This window comes from Dromiciops gliroides, chromosome 1 (genome assembly GCF_019393635.1).
Source record: "Dromiciops gliroides isolate mDroGli1 chromosome 1, mDroGli1.pri, whole genome shotgun sequence".
In the NCBI taxonomy this organism is placed as follows: Eukaryota; Metazoa; Chordata; class Mammalia; order Microbiotheria; family Microbiotheriidae; genus Dromiciops; species Dromiciops gliroides.
In genome coordinates this window covers 515,272,031-515,290,874 of record NC_057861.1, presented here as the reverse complement: position 1 = coordinate 515,290,874, position 18,844 = coordinate 515,272,031, and the positions used below count along the sequence as shown (strand labels likewise).

Here is an 18,844-nt window from a genome sequence, read left to right as displayed (position 1 = left end):
TTCTAATTAATGATGAGAAATATAGTTCATAACAGCTTTGAGGTTTTATCTCACACCCAGAAAATTGTAAAGATTACAACAGTTGATAGTAAATGTTGGAAGATTATGGGAAGATAGACACATTAGTGCATTTTTGGTAGAGTTATAAATTAGTATAAGCAATTTGGAGTTATGCAAATAAAGTGACTAAAATGTCTGTCCTCTTTGACTCAGATTCCACAAGTTGACATATGCCCAAAGGGAGTTTATTGTAAGAGGAAAATCGCCTTGTAAGCTAATATATAAATAATAATAATAATATTAACAATAACTAGCATCTGTATAACACTTTAAGATTTACACATTGCTATATATATACTATATATACATATATACATACAACAAACCTGTTTAGGTGGGTGCTAGTTTCATTTCCATTTTACAGATGAAAAAACTGAAGCTGAGAGGTTAAATAGACTAGCCCACACAGCTAGTAAATGTCTGAAGTATGATTTCAACTTAGGTCTTCCTGATTTAAATCCTAGCATTTTTACCACCTCACCAATTAGCAACACTTTTTGTAGGATTAGAAACAAAGTAGATGTCCATAAATTGGGTAATGGCCAAACAAACTTTTAGTACGTGAATGTAATAAAATAGCACTGTACTATAAAAATTATAAATATGATAAATGGAAAGATTATATGAACTGATGTAGAACAAAGTAAACAGAGCCTAGAAAATAATATATATAATGTAAATGGAAAAAACAACCACAGTACAATTGAAAGTGAGTATTGAGAACTGATATTGATTGTACACAGACTGAAGCATGCTATTTTTCACTTTCTTTCATTTTTTTTCTTTTATTCAAGTCTTCTTACACAAAATGACTAATACGGTCATGTTTTAAATAATTGTACATGTATAACCTATATCTGATTGTTTACCACCTCAGCGAGAGGGCAAAAGGAGGGATAAAATTTGGAACTCAGCACTTTAAATAAAAATGTTTATTATTTTAAAAAAGAAAGTTAAGTATTGCAGAATTACAAAGCACAATAACCTTGGCTCCAGAGGAGATATGAGAATATACCCTTCTTTCTACTTCTGTGATGCTTCCACTCAACACCTGTATTAGGAAGGCTTTCAAATAGCTTAGGTATTCCAGTCCATTCTGTCATTCTTCATTCTTTCATAAGTAGAACTAAACGTATCATTTAGTCATCTAATATGTTGCTAGAATAGCTGCATACTTATATAATGTGAATCAGTTTCTTTGACGCTTAAGATATGATGCCATATGATAGCAATATTCTAATAGATCTTTCCCTTCCTCAAAAGAAATTCAAATAATCTTGGGTGTCTCCTCATACACAATGAGTATACATTTCAGAGAGTCAAAGTTAGGTTTGACATAAAGAGGTTTAACAACTACTATCCAGAAGTAGAATGGACTGCTTCAGGAGGTGGTAGGTTTTTTATACTGAAGGTCTTCATGCATAAGTTGTATGGTCATTTATTAAGTATATTGTGTAAGGGATCTTCCCTCAAATATCAGTCAGATTAAATGGCCTTTTCAGTCCCTTCCACTGAGATTCTATGATTAGAATTGGAACATTTCTAATCTGGTTCCCAGGAATCAATATGACACAAAACTGGGATTTGTGATCATTCAGCCTGAAAAGATCTGAAGATGAGTTGCACCCCATCTTTCTGTGATAGGACATCAAGGATTTATTCTTCAATACAACTCTACCTACCTTTTATCCAATATGACCCAACATTTGCCTGATTTCCATCATTCGATTGCCGCGCAAGCTCCCGACCTCCCTTTTCTCAGCCCTGCAAGTCAGCCCTTTAGGCTTAGGTTAGTAATCCAACCTCTGCATGAGCAGCCACAGTGGCATCTGCACAGGTGCCCTTAGGAATCTGTGAACTGGCCTAGGTTTAGGCATAGTCTTGTTAAGATGAGTAGACATGATGAATTACAATCTATGTTGCAGATTCTTTTAACCAACCCCTCACACCTCTCCCCTGCAATGCCCAACCCACCCTTCTCTTTACCCATGTCGCCACCACCCTAGTTCAGACTCTCTTCACTCTCACTTGAATTACTACAATGACAAGATTCTTCACCCTCCTCTCCATCCTTTCACACTTCTAAAGAGATTCTCCTAAAATGCAGGTCAAAAATGTTAGACCCCATCTCAATAAGCTCTAGTGCCTCCCTAATGATTCTAGGATCAAATCTATACCCCTATTTGACATTGAAAGCTCTTCCCAACTTGGCCTCAAACTACATTACTCCCTTTTGTTGGAAATTATGGTAGACATGAGGAAGAAGTACATCTCAGACATTGGTGTCAGCCAGTGGAAAGAATGCTGAGACACTGAAACATTGTCATTGTAAGAAGCAGAAAAAGCCATTTTGGCTGTATAGTGTGAGGGGAGGGGTCAAAAGGAGGGAGAGGCAACATACAGTGAGGCTGGAAAGATAGGTTGAGGCAAGATTGTGAAGCTATTCAGAATTTATATTTTATGGTAGAGGCAAAAGGGATCCACTAGTGTTGATTGAACAACTCAGTGACTTGGTCAAATCAGCATTTAAGGAAAATTACTTGGGAAGCTCTGTGAAGGATAGATTTCAGTGGAGAAATTTGAGGTAGGAAGACAAGTTGGGAGACTTATTCCAGTAATATAGGCAAGAGGTGATGAGGGCTGTAATTAAGATAGTTAGCTGTATAAATAGAAAGGAGTTCAATGTGACATGTTATAGTAATAGAAATGGTAACTGATTGAACATGTGAGGTGTGAGTAAAGAGTCCAGGATAGCAACAAGATTATAAACCTGGGAGACTAAGGAAGAATGGTAGTACCTGTATCAGATATAGAGAAGTTTGGAAGAGGAGTGTGTTATTGGAGGGCTGGAGGGTTGACAGGCAAAAGAGAATACATTTTTTATTGTATTTATCTTCTTTTGTATATATACAAAAAGTCCCAGCTCAGACACATACTAGCTGTGGCTGTATGATGCTGGGCAAGTCACTTAACTTCTTAGTGCTCTAGGCAACTCTATATATCTTTATCAGTATTTATAAAAATGTTACTTTATATTCTCATTTCTTTTATAATATAATTTAATATTTAGATTGCTTATCCATTCAAAATATGACACTTCAAAAAGCTATATTTATTTTAAGCTTCAAAGAAAGAAGAAAGAGCTGCACTTGGACCATGAAAGAAACCTTCAGGAACTTCAGGATTCTATCCGAAGAATCAAAGAGGAATGTGCTCATCAGGTAGAGCTGGAGACATCAAAGATGAAACAATTGGAAGGAGAAAAGCAACGACTTCAGCAGCAGGTTAGAGAACATTGGCAAACTGCGTCAGGGACCCTATTAAATGTAATTGGGCATGTTTAACAAACTAAATAAAAATGCAGTATAGCATAGATAATGTTAATATGTGGTTTTCTGAGTCAATATGTGGCCTGCAGGGACCATTTCTATTGGAATTTGATACCAGTACTGCAGCAGATAAAGTGTTAAACTTGAGTTTACAGTCCATCTCTGATGGTAACCCTTTAAAACTATGGTCAAGTCACTTAATCTTTCTGAGCTGAGCTTAGTTTCCTCATCTTTAAAATGAGAATAAGAGTAATAATTCCTGTCATATTTATCTCAAAACATTGTGAAGCTCAAATGAAATAGTATGTGTAATGTTGTTTGCAGTGTGGTAAGAATGTCCGTTATTATTAGTACTATTTTTTATTTACTGAGAGAGTTTATTTCCTTTTTGGAAGAATAATAAATGGATAGGGGGAAAATTCAATTAAAAGTGATTTTTGTTTTATAGTATTCATTCATCATTATGATTCATAGTTACTCCTTTAATTTACACTTGCTTTTTGAAGTTGTGAGATAAAGATGGTTTGCATACGGTAAGCTTATTTTTCATGTCTTCACAGTTCTTTGTATGATACTTAGTCTGATCAATTCCATATGGTAGGAAAAGACATCTAAAAATTTAATTTGAAAAATATTCCAGGATAGTACGTATTTAGTAGATAACTCTTTAAAGTTTTGAAACCTGAAATATAATTCTAAACAAATACTCGTAGTTGTTGTTAATGCATGTTTCTGTTTTTTAAACGTTTCGATTTAAAATATTAAATCTCAAATGTTCAGTATTATGTTTTGTATTCTTAAATTGTGGGGGGGTTTTCTTAGTTTGGCCATTAAATTTTTTAAAAACATAACAAGTCAACTGATTTTAATCTTCTTTAGGTAAATTAAAGCTGAAATACTGTGCAACTATTGCTGATATGATTATTTTACCATTTTATGTTGTTTTATTTTCTTAGAAGACTATATATACTACATTTATGTCCCTCATCTTCCTCTACTCTAAACCCATACTGAAATATTTGGGCTTTTTAGTGGAAAATTCATTTCAGGAACATTTCTATTTATTTAAATATCACACTTATGGCAATTTTTGTTATCTAGAATGTAACAAGAAACACAGAAGGAAACAAAGAAGGCCTTTGAGAGTCCAAAATATCAAAGCCCATCTATTTTGCTTGTAATTGAAGTTCATTTACCAAATTAAAATAAACCATGGCTGATCTGAGTTTTGTAACATTTTATTTGTGTATTATTATTAAATTAAGTGGATTTTTTTTGAGGTTTTTTGTTGTTATCTTTTTACTATAGCTTTATGATTCTGAAATTAAGTATAAAACTTTGGAAAAAGAATTCCAGCATTTCAAGGACCAACAAAACAGCAAGCCAGAAATCCGTCTGCAGTCAGAAATAAATCTTCTCACGCTGGAAAAGGTACTTTAGTTAACTAATAGATCAGTGGTAATAGTTAAGTTATATTAAGACTGCTAACCAGTAAATAATTTATACATGGTAATGACAGAAACATAGATTTAGATCTGGAGGGGACATTAGAAACCATCTCATCCAACCCTCTCATTTTACCCAGGAAGAAACTGAGGCCCAGAGAGGTGGGACTTAAAACTGCTGTCCTTTGACTCCAAATTCAGCACACTTTCTTTGCATCATACTGGCATTATTTCAGTGAAATAGCTTACTGTGTAAGAAGATTGCTTTTGAAGTTACACATTCAGGACTTTAAGACATTTGGAATTTGAGTGGTTTAAATATTTGATTCTGAATTATCTGATTTACTTAACCCTATTATGCTTCAAATTAAACTTGTTTGTGTGAATTATGGTTTGACAACTTTAGATATTTTAAGTGCCTTATTTGCCCATCAAATAGGTCTAGCATTTGTAACACAAAAGATCATTTTTTTCTACTCATGGTCCAAGACTATTAAAAGTTTTTTGGAGGGGGCGGCTAGGTGGCGCAGTGGATAAAGCACCGGCCCTGGATTCAGGAGTACCTGAGTTCAAATCTGGCCTCAGACACTTGACACTTACTAGCTGTGTGACCCTGGGCAAGTCACTTAACCCCCATTGCCCCGCAAAAAAAAAAAAAAAGTTTTTGGAGAGAATGATGAAAGTATGCTACTGAGTCCTTTACAAATTCAATTCATTCAACTTATATGTAATACAGAAATTAAATACAAAGCACATTGATAACAGTAGGGATACAAAGATGAAAAAACAACACAATCCTTGCCAAAAGGAATTTACAGTAATTATAAAAGTCTCGTTTAAGGAATTAGTAATAGGAATTGTTAAATGAGGGGCAGCTAAGTGGCGCAGTGGATAAAGCACTGGCCTTGATTCAGGAGGACCTGAGTTCAAATCCAGCCTCAGACACTTGACACTAGCTGTGTGACCCTGGGCAAGTCACTTAACCCTCATTGCCCTGAAACCCCTCTCCCCCCCAAAAAAAAAATAAAAACAAAAGAATTATTAAATGCTGGAGGATTGAAGGAGGATGAAGACTGATTAGTTGCTGATTAGGAATTTATTCTAAACTTTTAGGAGTGGTGAAAAATAAAAGCCAATTTATAATCCCAAGTGGGTAGGGTGAGGCATTTGTCAATAAAGATAGGGAAAAGGGACTGTAACTTCAAGGGTCTAGGTGAGAATTTGATTTTCTTTCTCTTCTCTCCTCTTCCCTTCCCTCCCCTTCATTCTCCTCTCCTCTTCTTTTCTTTTATAAGATAGGATAGATTTCAACATATTTAAAGGTAGTGTAAGGAGCCAGTGGATACAAAGAGTTATAAGAGGGAGAAGAGGTAAAAAAGAATGGACCAAACTGTCAGAGTAGATGGGAAGAGATAAGACACACACACACACACACACACACACACACACACACACACACACACACACACACACACGAAAAGAGGTTAGCCTTGGAAATCATAAAGAATAGTTCTTCCTCTGTGACAGGAGGAAAGGAGGAATGGATGGGTCAAGATACATATTTTGAGGTAATGATGAGACTATAGTGAGAAGGAAGTTGAAAGCAGCTTTTGATCGATGGCCTTGATTTTCTTACTGCATTAAGAGGTCAGATTCTCTACTGAGCTCAAGGAATATTGAGGGTTTGTGGAGTATGAAAGTGGTTTTGAATAGTCTTTGTGGGCAGTATAAAAGCATTTTGGGGCTATAGTGAGGGAGGGCCCTGTAGACATAAAATAATGCAAATTTATAGTGGACTTGATTTTACAGAATTGTCATGATTTTTGTTTATTAATCTGAACAGTCCAGGAGTAAGAACAGAACTAAAAGTCAGTTGTTTATTGGGGATTAACAATATGAATATGAACAGAATATCAAAAGGCTAAGGGACCATATGGTGCTAAGAGGGCAAAATTGAAAGACTAAACAAGAGTCAAAAGGGAATTGATAGACTGTGAGATTGGGAAGTAGTTGATGGAACAAAAATATCAATAATACCAAAGATCAGGTTCAGTTGGTCTGAAGAATGGAGGAGACAGAAGTTCAAACAGAAGCACAGGGTTTGGGGAATATAGCCTTTTTGAATGATGATAGAAAAGTATTGTCATGTGCTAGAAGTAAAATGGAGATGGAAGTCTTTAAATTTGAAAAAATGAAGGAACTTTGAGTTCTCAGTGTTAGATTATCAGGGTAAATGTTAAAGTTGCTGGGTATGATGACAGGATTCTAGGTGGAAGAGAAAACTGTAAGCTGGTTAGCACAGTGGTAAATAAAGGTGAATGATGGTCCCAGAGAACAATGATAGGGATATAGAGAAGGTGGCATAAATGGATGAAATGAACTTCAAAACAGAGACTTAGCTAAATGATATTCCAGGAGCAGAGAGAAACATAATTCAGGCCACCCCTTCTTTTCTAGTCTTGGGGAGTGAGAGAAGGAATGGCTTTCCATTAAAGAAGACCACAGGGAATGTATTTTAGGGAAGCCAGGTTCCAGTTAGAGTGATAATGTGAGGGATTAAGTTTGGAAAAACTTGAGGATGTAAGGGAATTTGATCCGCATAAAGTAGGGCATAATTTAATGATATTAATAGCAATAATAATAATAGTTGACATAGTTTTTGAAGGTTTTCATAGTGTTTTACATACATTATTTCATTTGTTCTTTAGAATAACCCCCTGATATAGGTAATATCACCTCATTTTTTTTTTCTGGGACAATGGGGGTTAAGTGACTTGCCCAGGGTCACACAGCAAGTAAGTGTCAAGTGTCTGAGGCTGGATTTGAATTCAGGTCCTCCTGAATCCAGGGCCAATGCTTTATCCACTGAGCCATGTAGCTGCCCCCAATATCTTCTCATTTTACAGAGAATGAAGCCAAGACTTAGAAGTTTCAGTCACTTTGCCCAAAATCACACAACTAGTAAATATGTGAGGCAAGATTTGAATTCAGGTCTTCCTAAGAGAGGTATGTGGGTAGAAAGTGGAAACTGAGATATAAAGGGATGAGAATAAAGGAAAAATTATCACTGGGAAGCGATTTATAGCTTAAAAAAATGGTTTGAGAATATAACGGATCTAAGAAAGCAAGTTTAGACTTTAGGCAAGAGACATATATTGCTAGCAAGGAAGAGGATATAATACTAGATAAGTTTAAAACTTGTCTTCTGAGCAATTCCATAAAGGGTCTCATGGATTAAGGGGTTTTGTTTGTTTGTTTAAAAAAATGCATATATTTACTCACAATAAATTAGAGCTGATCCCTTTCCCTTCCTATGATGCTTGTGTCTATATAAGTATTAGATTGTGTTTAGTTTTTAAAGTTAGCTCTTTCGAAAAATCCTCCAACTTCACATTTATTGATAAAGGTAATAGATTCCTTCAAAGTGTTAGAAGATAAAAATAGATATAAATTCCTTTCTACTTGTAAATGCTATATAACCAGTCCTTTCAGAAAAATATTCAGAAACTCATGTGCAGATATCTTCTGGTGCCAGAAACTGATATCTTTAGTAATACTTCATTTCATCTTGTAATTTAAATTGTAACTATGATTGTATTGTCAGTCATGTAAACCCTATTAGAATGGGCAGAGAATTGTAATACCTGTCTCCCTAAAGGCCCAAGATAGCATTCTATATATATTAAGTACTCAATAAATGTTGATTAACTTGGAAAATGAGAGGGTTGAACTATTTGTAACCACTATCCAGATCTAAAATTCTGTGACTCCCAACTACTGTAAATTTTCTTTTAATTGGGTAGACTGGTATATCTTTTATGTGACTTTTCAAGATTTTTTGCCTCTAGGTGGTGCTATAGGTCATATAACTAAGTCAGTGGTCAGGTTCTATCTAGGTTTGCTACTAAGATTTTATGTAATCTGTGCTTCATATTCCTTGTTATCAAAAATACAATTTTTAATTAAGGAACTGATTGAGAATAATTATAATGAACTAGAGTTTATATAGAAAAACTTAAAGCACATTTAAGTTACCCTCTCTGTCGCTGACCTTTTTTTCTCACAATTTAAACCTCTAATTCTAATGTAATTGGTAGAATCGGTAATGATGATTGTATTTGCTCCTGCATGATAGTTATTATTGGATAAAAGAGTAGAATCTTCTTTGTATTTTCCTCTTGAAAAACAAAAAAGCCAACTCATAGCCAAAATCATGACCCTCCAATTCAAGAATGCCTTTTTGTCTATTAAAGGGAAGTTTGTTATCAAGGTCCTGGGCGTGAGGGAAAGAATGAGAGGAAAAAAGTAATGTTAACCTGATGAGCTCTTATCATCATTTGACAGTTCTCTTCTTATTCCCAATCCGTTCATTGCTACATAATGCTAGATAATGGAAGTCCTACACATCTTTGTAATTGAGCCTATATTGTTAAGGACCATTTTAAAAAAATCAGTCTTTTCTGTTTATCATTAAATGCTTTTTTAAACATGAAGAATTATCAAAATATTTTAAAATCAGATACATTTCCTTCCAATAATGATATTTTTCTAGGCCTGAGCTAGCAGAACAATGAAAGATATTTGGGCAAAGGTTGTGATGCTGGTAACCAACTTTTCTCAATTTCTTTAACTTTTCACCCTAAATAGACACTATTAGGTGGCCTGAATTTTAGAGGAAGTAGTGTTCTTCATGTAATACTTAAATTTAATGTAATCTAGTAGGCCATTTGTAAACACCAAGAAGTTCTACCTTCTAGAAATTATTACTATCTTTGTATCAAAAATGGGTATTTTTAATTGGTCCACTTATTCAGAAATATTTATTCAATACCAATTCCAATTCACCAATTCCATACCAATACCAATTTAATACCAAGCCCAATAATCTAATAATTATTAGGGATACAAAGATGAATACAACTTGACCCTTGCCTTTTTATGGGTCATAATCTAGTAATAACTATTAGAAAAGTTAGAATTTGAAAGTGACATAGGAGAAGTACAGCACTTTAAGGGTTCAGAGAAGCAGAGATTATGATTTGATACAGGTTGTGTTTGTGTTCAGTATTGCAAAATGGATAGAGAGGGGGAAGAAAGGAATTTCAGGCAGAGAGAAAAATGTAAGAGGCAGGAGGCGAAAAAATGGGTGCCAGCAATAGTCCAATTTGTTTGGAGCTAAGGGGATAGTAAAATATAAAGTGAGTTTCACAAACTGTTAAAGAAGCAAAGAACCTGAGAGATAATCTATCCCTACTATATGTCAAGCACTATGCTAGGTGATGGATATACAAAGACAAGGAATACTATATGTCACAATCATAGAAAATGAAATACAAAATATATGCCAAGTAATTTGGAGGGGGGAGGATAGAATTCTCATTTGAATGTAATATAGAGTCTATGAATAAAAATAATGTGCTAAAAGGTATACTGGAGGCAGATTGTGATGGACTTTAAAGACAGAGTATTTCTTTTTTATCCCAGAGGCAAGATGGAGGTTTTGGATTTTCTTGAACAGGGAAGTGACATGGTCATACCTTTACTTCAGGAATATTAATTTGGAAGCTGTTTGGGAGGTGGATTATAGGTGGGAGACCAGTTAATAGATTATTGCATTTATCCAGGTAAGAGGTGATAAGGACCTGAATTGTTTTGTGATAGAGAATGAGACTGATGTCAAGATAAATTTTTGGAGAACAGTAAATACCAAGCAACTGAGTGGGAATGACCAAGAAAGAGGTAAGGAAGAATTTGAGGATGTGAACCTGAGTGACTAGAAAGAAGGTTGATGGTGTCCTCAACATAAGCAAAGAAGTCATAAAAAGAGGAAGGTTTAGGGGAGGAAAGATAATGAGCTTTCTTTTGGATGTTCAGTTTGTGATGTTTATGATGTATCCATTTTGAGATGTTGAATGGGTAGTTGGTGAGGAGACTAGAGTGCAGGAGAGAACCAGAGAAAGAAAATAATAACATTAAGTGCCCTGGAGATATAGTACAGTCCCTGTTCTTAAGGACAATGCATATAGGAGGACAGAACATGTAGGAGTGCTCAGCTGTAGGGCAGTTAGATAAGTCCGTAGGCCTTTAAGGGCACATCACCAGGGCAGATGGTAACTTCCTTATTTTTGTTGACGGAACCACTCACTGTTCTTCTAGTCACCCAAATTCACAGCTTAGGAACTATTCTTGACTACTTTTCACTTAACTCCCATTTCCCTCATCCTCATTTATATTCAGTTGTCAAGTCTCACCAATTCTGCCTTCTCTGGATCTCATATCTATTCCCTTCTTTCTGTTCATAATAACCATCACCTGTGTCATTTGAAATTTTATGGGAGTACCTATCTCTGTCCCAAGTTTTAGGAAATTTAGCTGGGGTTTCTAATATATTGTTACTTAGAAATTAGAGACTATAACACCAATTTTGGGTATTAAGTATTTATTAAAGCATATTAAATATTGGTAAAGAGATAGCACGTGGCTCAGAAAGTTCAGAAAGGGGGCAGCTAGATGGTGCAGTGGTTAAAGCGCTGGCCCTGGATTCAGGAGTACCTGAGTTCAAATCCTGCCTCAGATACTTGAAACTTACTAGCTGTGTGACCCTAGGCAAGTTACTTAACCCCCATTGCCCCTCAAAAAAAAAAAAAAAGAAAGTTCAGAAAGGAGAGAGAAAGCTCAGCATGGCCGTCTCCTCAGAGTTCCCGGTCAAGAGAGAATGTGAGAGAGCTTAAGCTTCCTGCGGGTCTGGAGGAAAGGTGGCCCTTCCACACTGCTCCAAGCTAATTGCCTAGCATCATTCAAATCTATTGGTTTACTGGACTTGAGTGTGGTCCATGAGCAGTACATGCTGAGGTCAGAGTCCAGAGGACAGACCCTCTATAAGTAAAGGCTTTCATGTAGGTGTGGTTTTAACCTCTATTGTCTGTACTCAGAGTCTTAGGTCCAAATTTACTGACTCTGGGCTGGCTCTGAAACAGATCAGGAAAGGCTCTATAGTTAGGCTCTTGAGCGGGGGGCCTCTTGGAGTCCCCAAACCCCATTATTTTCTCACCCTAATTCAGGCCCTCATCGTTTCTTACCTGAATTAGTAGAATCACTTCTGATTGAGCTTTCCCAGTTTCTAATCCATTCCCATTCTAGTCTATAGTCCTAAAATATAGATGTGATAGTCACTCCCCTACTCAGTGAGCCCCAGTGGTTCTCTATTGCCTTTAAGATAAAATACAGACTCCTTGTTTGACATTTCAAAACTCTTTACAATCTGACTCCAACCTACATTTCCTGACTGAGTACACATTACTCTTGCTTATGTACTGTATATTCAGGCTAGACTGGCCTTTCTTTTCCTGGTACATGATGTTCTGTCTTCCATCCCTGCTTTTGCATGCCTGGAATGTTCTCTCGTCTCCTCTGCCCCTTGAAATCTCTCATGTACCACTTCTTTCAAGAGGTCTGTTCCAGGTGTAAGTGGCCCCAGCCACTTTCTTATTTTGTGTAGCTTCTTCATCTGTCTGTGGACATGCATTCCTCTGGTAAAATCTAAGTTCCTTGAGGGTAGGAACTCTCTTGTTTTTGTATTTGTGTCTTCTACCACCTAGCTTGGTATCTGGCACATGTTAGTTGTTTAATAAACATTTGTTGTTTAATTAATAGCATATGCAGAACTGTGTGGTTGATTCATAGACCAGGAAAAAAAGAACCAATCACTGAGATGTCTATTGCAGTTGTAATGAATTTGTATATTAACCCACCCTTCCTGGAGAAGGGCAGAATAGAATAAGAAGTCCATGAGCATTCAGAATCTCATTGCAAACCCTTTAGAATCCAGAAGAGCCCAGTCTTATTCTGTACATTTTAAAGAAGGAGCAGAAACAAACAACAACAACAAAAACCAATCTTTTTTTATTATGATGCTTTCTTTATAGTATTATTATTACTCAACACGGATTGATAAATTTTAATGTGAAATATGAAGTACTACACATTTGTAAACCATAAAGACAAAATATTGAAAACAAAATATTGGAAACATTGCTTTTGATAAGTGTGTGTGTGTGTGTGTGTGTGTGTGTTTGTGTATAGTAACAAAATAGTTAATATTAATTGGAATTTGACATTAGGCTTTTCCCATCATATTATTTACAGATGAATTTTCTGAAGATTGATTTTTTTGGATAGTGAAGAGTCTTCATTCTGTAAAAACGTTGGGAGTGGTGTGGGAAAGATTGGATTATTTTGCATTAAAAAGCTGGCTTGTTAAATCACTATTTTACTCTAACAGGCACATTTTTACATTATCACTTAAATAGTAAAACTGTCTGTTGGCTTCATTAATTTGCTTGGTACGTGGTTTGAAACTTTGAGAAAGTACATTCCAAAAGCATAGCCAAGTTGGCTCCAGTTCATGCACAACAGATTGCCTGCTGCAAGTAAAAATAATCATTTTTATTAAACAATTTTAATGTTTTTTTATATATTTGAAAAACAATTGAAAATAAAAGCCATACGTATTGTTAAAGGCATTTTTCCCTTTTAGTTTGTGTTTACTTTAGAGCATTCTTCAAGTACCTTTGACTCTACACTTTTCCTTAGTAACCTGACTTTTGATAAAACATTCTTATTGTTTTCTCTGGTCTAGGATTTTACACAATACAATTATAAAAATAATCTGTACCAGCAGTCTTAATTTTCTTTAATATTATGGAGCTAAATTCCCCATAGAGGCTTTTATCCAAAGGAATAGTTTGTTTCTAAGAATCCAGAGTGCCAGCTAAACTGGAATGCTAACAAAACTGCTTTTTTTATAGAAAAAAAAAGGAATGTTTTTTCACCACACAAAAGATCTTTATATAATATACATATATTAAACACATTTATAGTAACTGTCTGGAGGCTTACACTAATCTAGGTCCTTTGTGTATAGGCTGTTAGACCATAAAAATAAGGCTATATTTTAAACAAGAAAATGTTCGTGTGCCATAATATTTACACTAAATTATATAACAGTTTTAGATTATGTCATTTGTTACACTACATAAACTCTTTTCTTTAGGCAGACTCTTTGTGTATATTATCTTTCAGTGATTGTATACTGTGGCATAGTGTTTCATTTGATATGATTTTAATTACTATTAGGTTGAACTTGAAAGAAAGTTGGAATCAGCAACTAAGTCTAAACTACATTACAAGCAGCAATGGAGTAGAGCTCTGAAAGAACTTGCAAGATTAAAGCAGGTATGTAAGTTCATTGAGCTTTGTTTTTATTTTAATGTTTGATTTTTCTTTTTAGTTTTTTAAGTCATGCATTTGGTATTATATTAGTTCTTGTCAAACTTCTAAAATTCAACGCAGTTTATTTTTAGAGAAACCTTTTTTTTTCCTTCTTTTAAAGTACAGAGTACTACTTTTCTTTACTTGAAACTAAAACCACTCTGCAATTCTATTTTTAACTAGTTAGCCATCTCTCTCTACTCACACCCATGGGATGTTGGGAATATGTCTTTATGGACATTCACCAAGTCATATTTTCTTCTTCCACTTTTACTTATAACCAACTGCTGTTCACCTCCCCTTTCTTGATGAGTTTCTTTTCCAGGAGGAGTATTGGGGTCTTTTTTTTTAATGCAGAAAAAATGTGGATTATTCAATAGAAAGTCTTCCATTTAATGTGTCTCATCCTCTTTCTCTGCCCCACATGCCCTCAGAAATTTAAGACTGTAACAGGTTTAATTCAAAGAGATATACAGAAATTCACTGGAATAGAATAAAGGACTTGAACAGGATTATTCTGTAGTTGGGAAAAATAAAGTGTGAAAATCTTGTAGTTTTTCTTGGTTTGTTTCCTTTTGCTTTTCTTTCCTTACTACAACTGAAAAATAGTGACATGAAACAAAGAGTCTTCAAGCAGAGACATCTGTTGGAGGGACATATTTACAATTATAAGATAAAATATCCAAGCACAGATACTGATGGAGAGCTTTTAAAGGAAGATCTAGGCAAAATGCACCCACTGGAGTTGAGGGAGAGCTTCAAACTATTAAGGTCAAATAAGGTATAAACAAGGTTCTTTATTTTGAGGCTAATCTAGGTGATCTAAATATTTTAACATCTTAAAACTTAGTCATGATTCATTTTTATCCCAAACTTGGCTTTTGTCCAATGCCCATATTTTTATTCTGGTGTATACGTTATCTTGTTTTGTTTTTTTCCCCCCCTAATCTTTCCTCATGATCATCAAATGGCATTTAACATGTACATGTAATGCTGTATTAAGTATGATTAAAGACTTTGTCAGCTAGCATTTACAAAGTACTATGATGAGGAACTGTTTGAAAAACTAAAAAACTAAACTGCTTTCAAGGAACCTACTATTTAAATCGGAAAATTAATAACATAGTACCAACTGACTCCATTAGTGCTGAAGGAGTTGATGGCATAAGAGAGAAGAATCTTCAGGAGGGTTAATCACTAATTGAGCCTGTGTTTCAAGAAATGAGAAATGAAGTTAAAGCATTATCTGATTTGTCTCAGTTGCTATACTGAGAAATATATCTTTGACAAAAAAGAGAGCCATTGTGAATTCTGTCAGGCACATTTTAGGTGCTTAATAAGTGATTACTGACTGACTGAAGACAGAAAATAAGTTAATGCATTGGGATAGCATTCTTTTTTTTTAAAGTTTTTAAAAATGTTTCAAAAATATGTATTTTCAGTTTCAAATTCTCTTCCTTCTCCCTCTCTCTCCTTCCTTCCTCTCCCATTGAGAAGACAAGAAATATGATATTTGGTGTAGCATTCATAGGGGTATAGTTATAAATTGTTTTAAAAAGTAAATATTGGTACAATCCTATAGCTTTATAATTTTGAATTTTGAAGAATGAGTAGATGCCAAAGATGCAAAGTGACCAGCTTTAAAGTTGTTGGATTGTTCCAGGCAAGAAGTGCTGAGGGCCTATACCAAGATATTATTTGTTATAGCTATAGAGATTGAGAAGCACCTATGAAAAATTACAGTAAAAAAAAAATCAACAGGACAGAATTAATAGATGTTCAGGATGAATGAGAAAAGTTGAAAATAACTTCGTTTGGAAGGCTAAGAAACCAAGAAGACATTAGTATAATAATAATAATAGGAAGTTGGGCAGCATATGGCTTGGGTGTGAAAAGATCAATTGACTTTTTGATAAATTAATTCCAAAAAATGTCCTATATTCAACTACAGCTAAGAAACTGGAAAAAATAAAGTTGTAGATTTGAGAATTATCAGTAAACAGTTTGAACAATGAGAATAAACAAATTTAACGAGAGGTTGAATAAAAAATGTGAATGCACATGCAGAGGTGGTAATAAAAGAAAAACTAGCCAGGAGAAAAGCCAGAAAAAGAAAGGTTGGAAAGACAAAAGGAAACCTGGACAGCGGTAGTGTTGCAAAAACCAAGGTAAAAGAAACCTGGGAAGAGGAAGGAGAAGGAGAATCAGGGAAGTGTGTCAGATGTAACCTCAATAATAAGGAGGAGGAAACAGGGAAAAAAAACCCTCATCGAATTTGTCCAAGAGGAAATCATGATAATAATTTCAAGAAAGTAGTAAATATGAAAGCCAGATTGCATTGTTAAGAAAAGAATAGGTAGTAAGGAAATGGAGACAGTGAGTATAGACCATCCATTCAAAAAACTGAGTAATGTGATATAGACCAAGTTGAGAATTGCTCATCTCTTAACAGGGTAATTCACAGAAGTAAATTTGTGCTTCCATGCTACTGATTATGATGATAAAGGGACAGTTTTGATCAGTTTGATTAGTATAGGTTTCATAGAATCACCTTAGTTCAACCAAACCCTTCATTTTATAGATGAAGAAACTGAGGCCCAGAGAAGGTTGGTGTCTTGCCTGAGTTCACACATAAAGACCCAGTTGTCTGATCCTAAATCAAGCTTTCATTCTGCTACATTGCCTCTCTTGTTAATATACTTTGAAGAAATGTGTAATAAGTTTATTTATAAGCAATCATTTAGTGGCAGTTAAAGTGATGATGTGTTTTAAAGTAATATCCATGGGAAAAAATTCTCCTTTTGAGTGGCATTCATAACTGTATATGTATAAATTGGTATAATTTTTTAGTAATCTCCTAGCTTTAGAATTTAAGACAAGAGAAAGTAAAATAATTAGGCTCTTTTTAAAAAATCTGAAAAATTCATGACTGTTTTAACAGTCTGTTTTCTACCATTTTGTGCTGAAACGTCAGTGTTATATCACAGCTTGAAAAGCACCACTCTAGGAAAAGGGTAAAGAAACTCAGTGAATTGTACTAGTGTGTAACAAATTGTGATGTTGCGTAGGTGAAAGTTTAAGTTTGGACTTGGACAGGCTGTCACTTTTCATTGGTGTGAAAATCACTTCAGAATTTTTCCAAAAACTCTTGATTAAAAACACATTTATTGTGGATTGAATATAAAATTGGAATTTTTGATCTGTTTTTGTTCAGAGGATAGTTTGTACAATTTCTTGTTTAAATTGGATTAGTACCATGTTAATTTTGCATTGCCTCTGGTGAATAGCCACGGGGATGTAATCCTTGCCAGTAATTTGTCACACCAAAGCCCTCTGGAGGACCATACAAAACATTTGTATAGTGCGGATTAGACGTTGAAAGCCCTATCGTAGATGGTTAATAAATGTTAATGACAAAACCCAGCTGGCAAGTTGTAGAAATGAGATCTAATGCTTTATGCCCATTGCCAAAGAAATGTTTAAACAGAGCTTTCCATTACTCAAAGGTGACCTAGTACAGTCAATTTGTGAATTAAAAAAGCATAATCTACTAGCTAAGTATTTAGAAAAATTCTCTTTTTCCCTGCTTTGCCACCATAAAAGTCACTGTTTCCAAATTATAAGATTTCTTTGTTCTCTGTTAACTTGTTAAGTTAAACTACAGCCATGACAGTATAAAAAGTGAAACACAAAATATGTTTTCTAACTTTGAAATTAAGTAAATGATACCCAGACATTCTGCTTGTTATCATGGTGTGAAGTGTAAAACTGGTTATAAAATGACATACATTGTTGGAAACTGAATGTGCAATTTGTTTTCTATTTTTAACCCCCACTGTAATAAATAATGTAGAAATATTTTGATGTGTTATCAAGTTGTTTTTTTAATCAAGATATATCTCTCAATTTATTAAGCAAATAAACATGGAATGTTTCCCCAGTGCCTCCTGTTCTGTGATGGGATATATTATATATATATATATATATATATATATGTTACTTCTTCAGTGCACTGAATAGTCCTTTAGATATCTAAAAGAGTTATGGCTGCCCATTAGAATCTTATTAACGTAGCTCCATGTGAAGAAGAGACAACTGTGCTTTTTTTAAAAAAAGTGAATCACTTGAAAGAAATAAGTAGTTTTACCGCTAATGTAGAAAATTCAACATTTTCATTGTACCTGTTAAAACATAGTATATTTTCTGAGAAATGAAATAGCCCTGAAATTGTTGCATGTAAGTTCTTTGCCATATATGTTCACTATAGGTCTGTTTAAAAACAAGCTGATATATTAAGCTTAAAAAACACAGACTTCATTGGCTGACATGGGTGCTATCTTGTCCAGTCTCTTGCTTATCCACTGAGAGTAATTAATTTGATTAATTTATAAGTAATTTAGCCAAGGATAGGATATATAAATCTTTGTTTAAAAAAAAAAAAACAACAGTTGGAAAGCCAAGTCTTGGTTAAAAACTGTGTCTTGAAACCATCCAGGTCCTCCTACTGACTTGTCAGCTCTGGGTTATTTTCAGAAAACTTGACTTGAGTTCCTTAGCTTCAGTTATAAGTTTTTCCCACAGACTTGCTTGGTATCTGTGAGTAGGAGAGTGAGTAGTGGCCACTTTTTAGCTATTGTTTAGTCTAGTATATATGTATGTTTACATCTTCCCTCCAGATTTATAGGGAGCTATGGCAAAATAAAGATTGTGCTCCCTTGATGGAAGAGCTTTTTACCCAGA

At 34.6% G+C, this 18,844-nt stretch overlaps 1 protein-coding gene across 1 annotated transcript in view; it reads left to right on the top strand.

Annotated features, from left to right (window-relative positions):
• The window catches only part of CEP120 (centrosomal protein 120), a 106,701-nt gene that overhangs the window by 80,784 nt on the left and 7,073 nt on the right, over positions 1-18,844 (top strand). Inside the window, exons 17-19 of the mRNA XM_043979616.1 lie at positions 3,183-3,344; positions 4,698-4,820; positions 13,970-14,068. Coding sequence (XP_043835551.1) covers positions 3,183-3,344; positions 4,698-4,820; positions 13,970-14,068 — 384 coding nt within the window. The remainder of the gene's footprint in view (positions 1-3,182; positions 3,345-4,697; positions 4,821-13,969; positions 14,069-18,844) is intronic.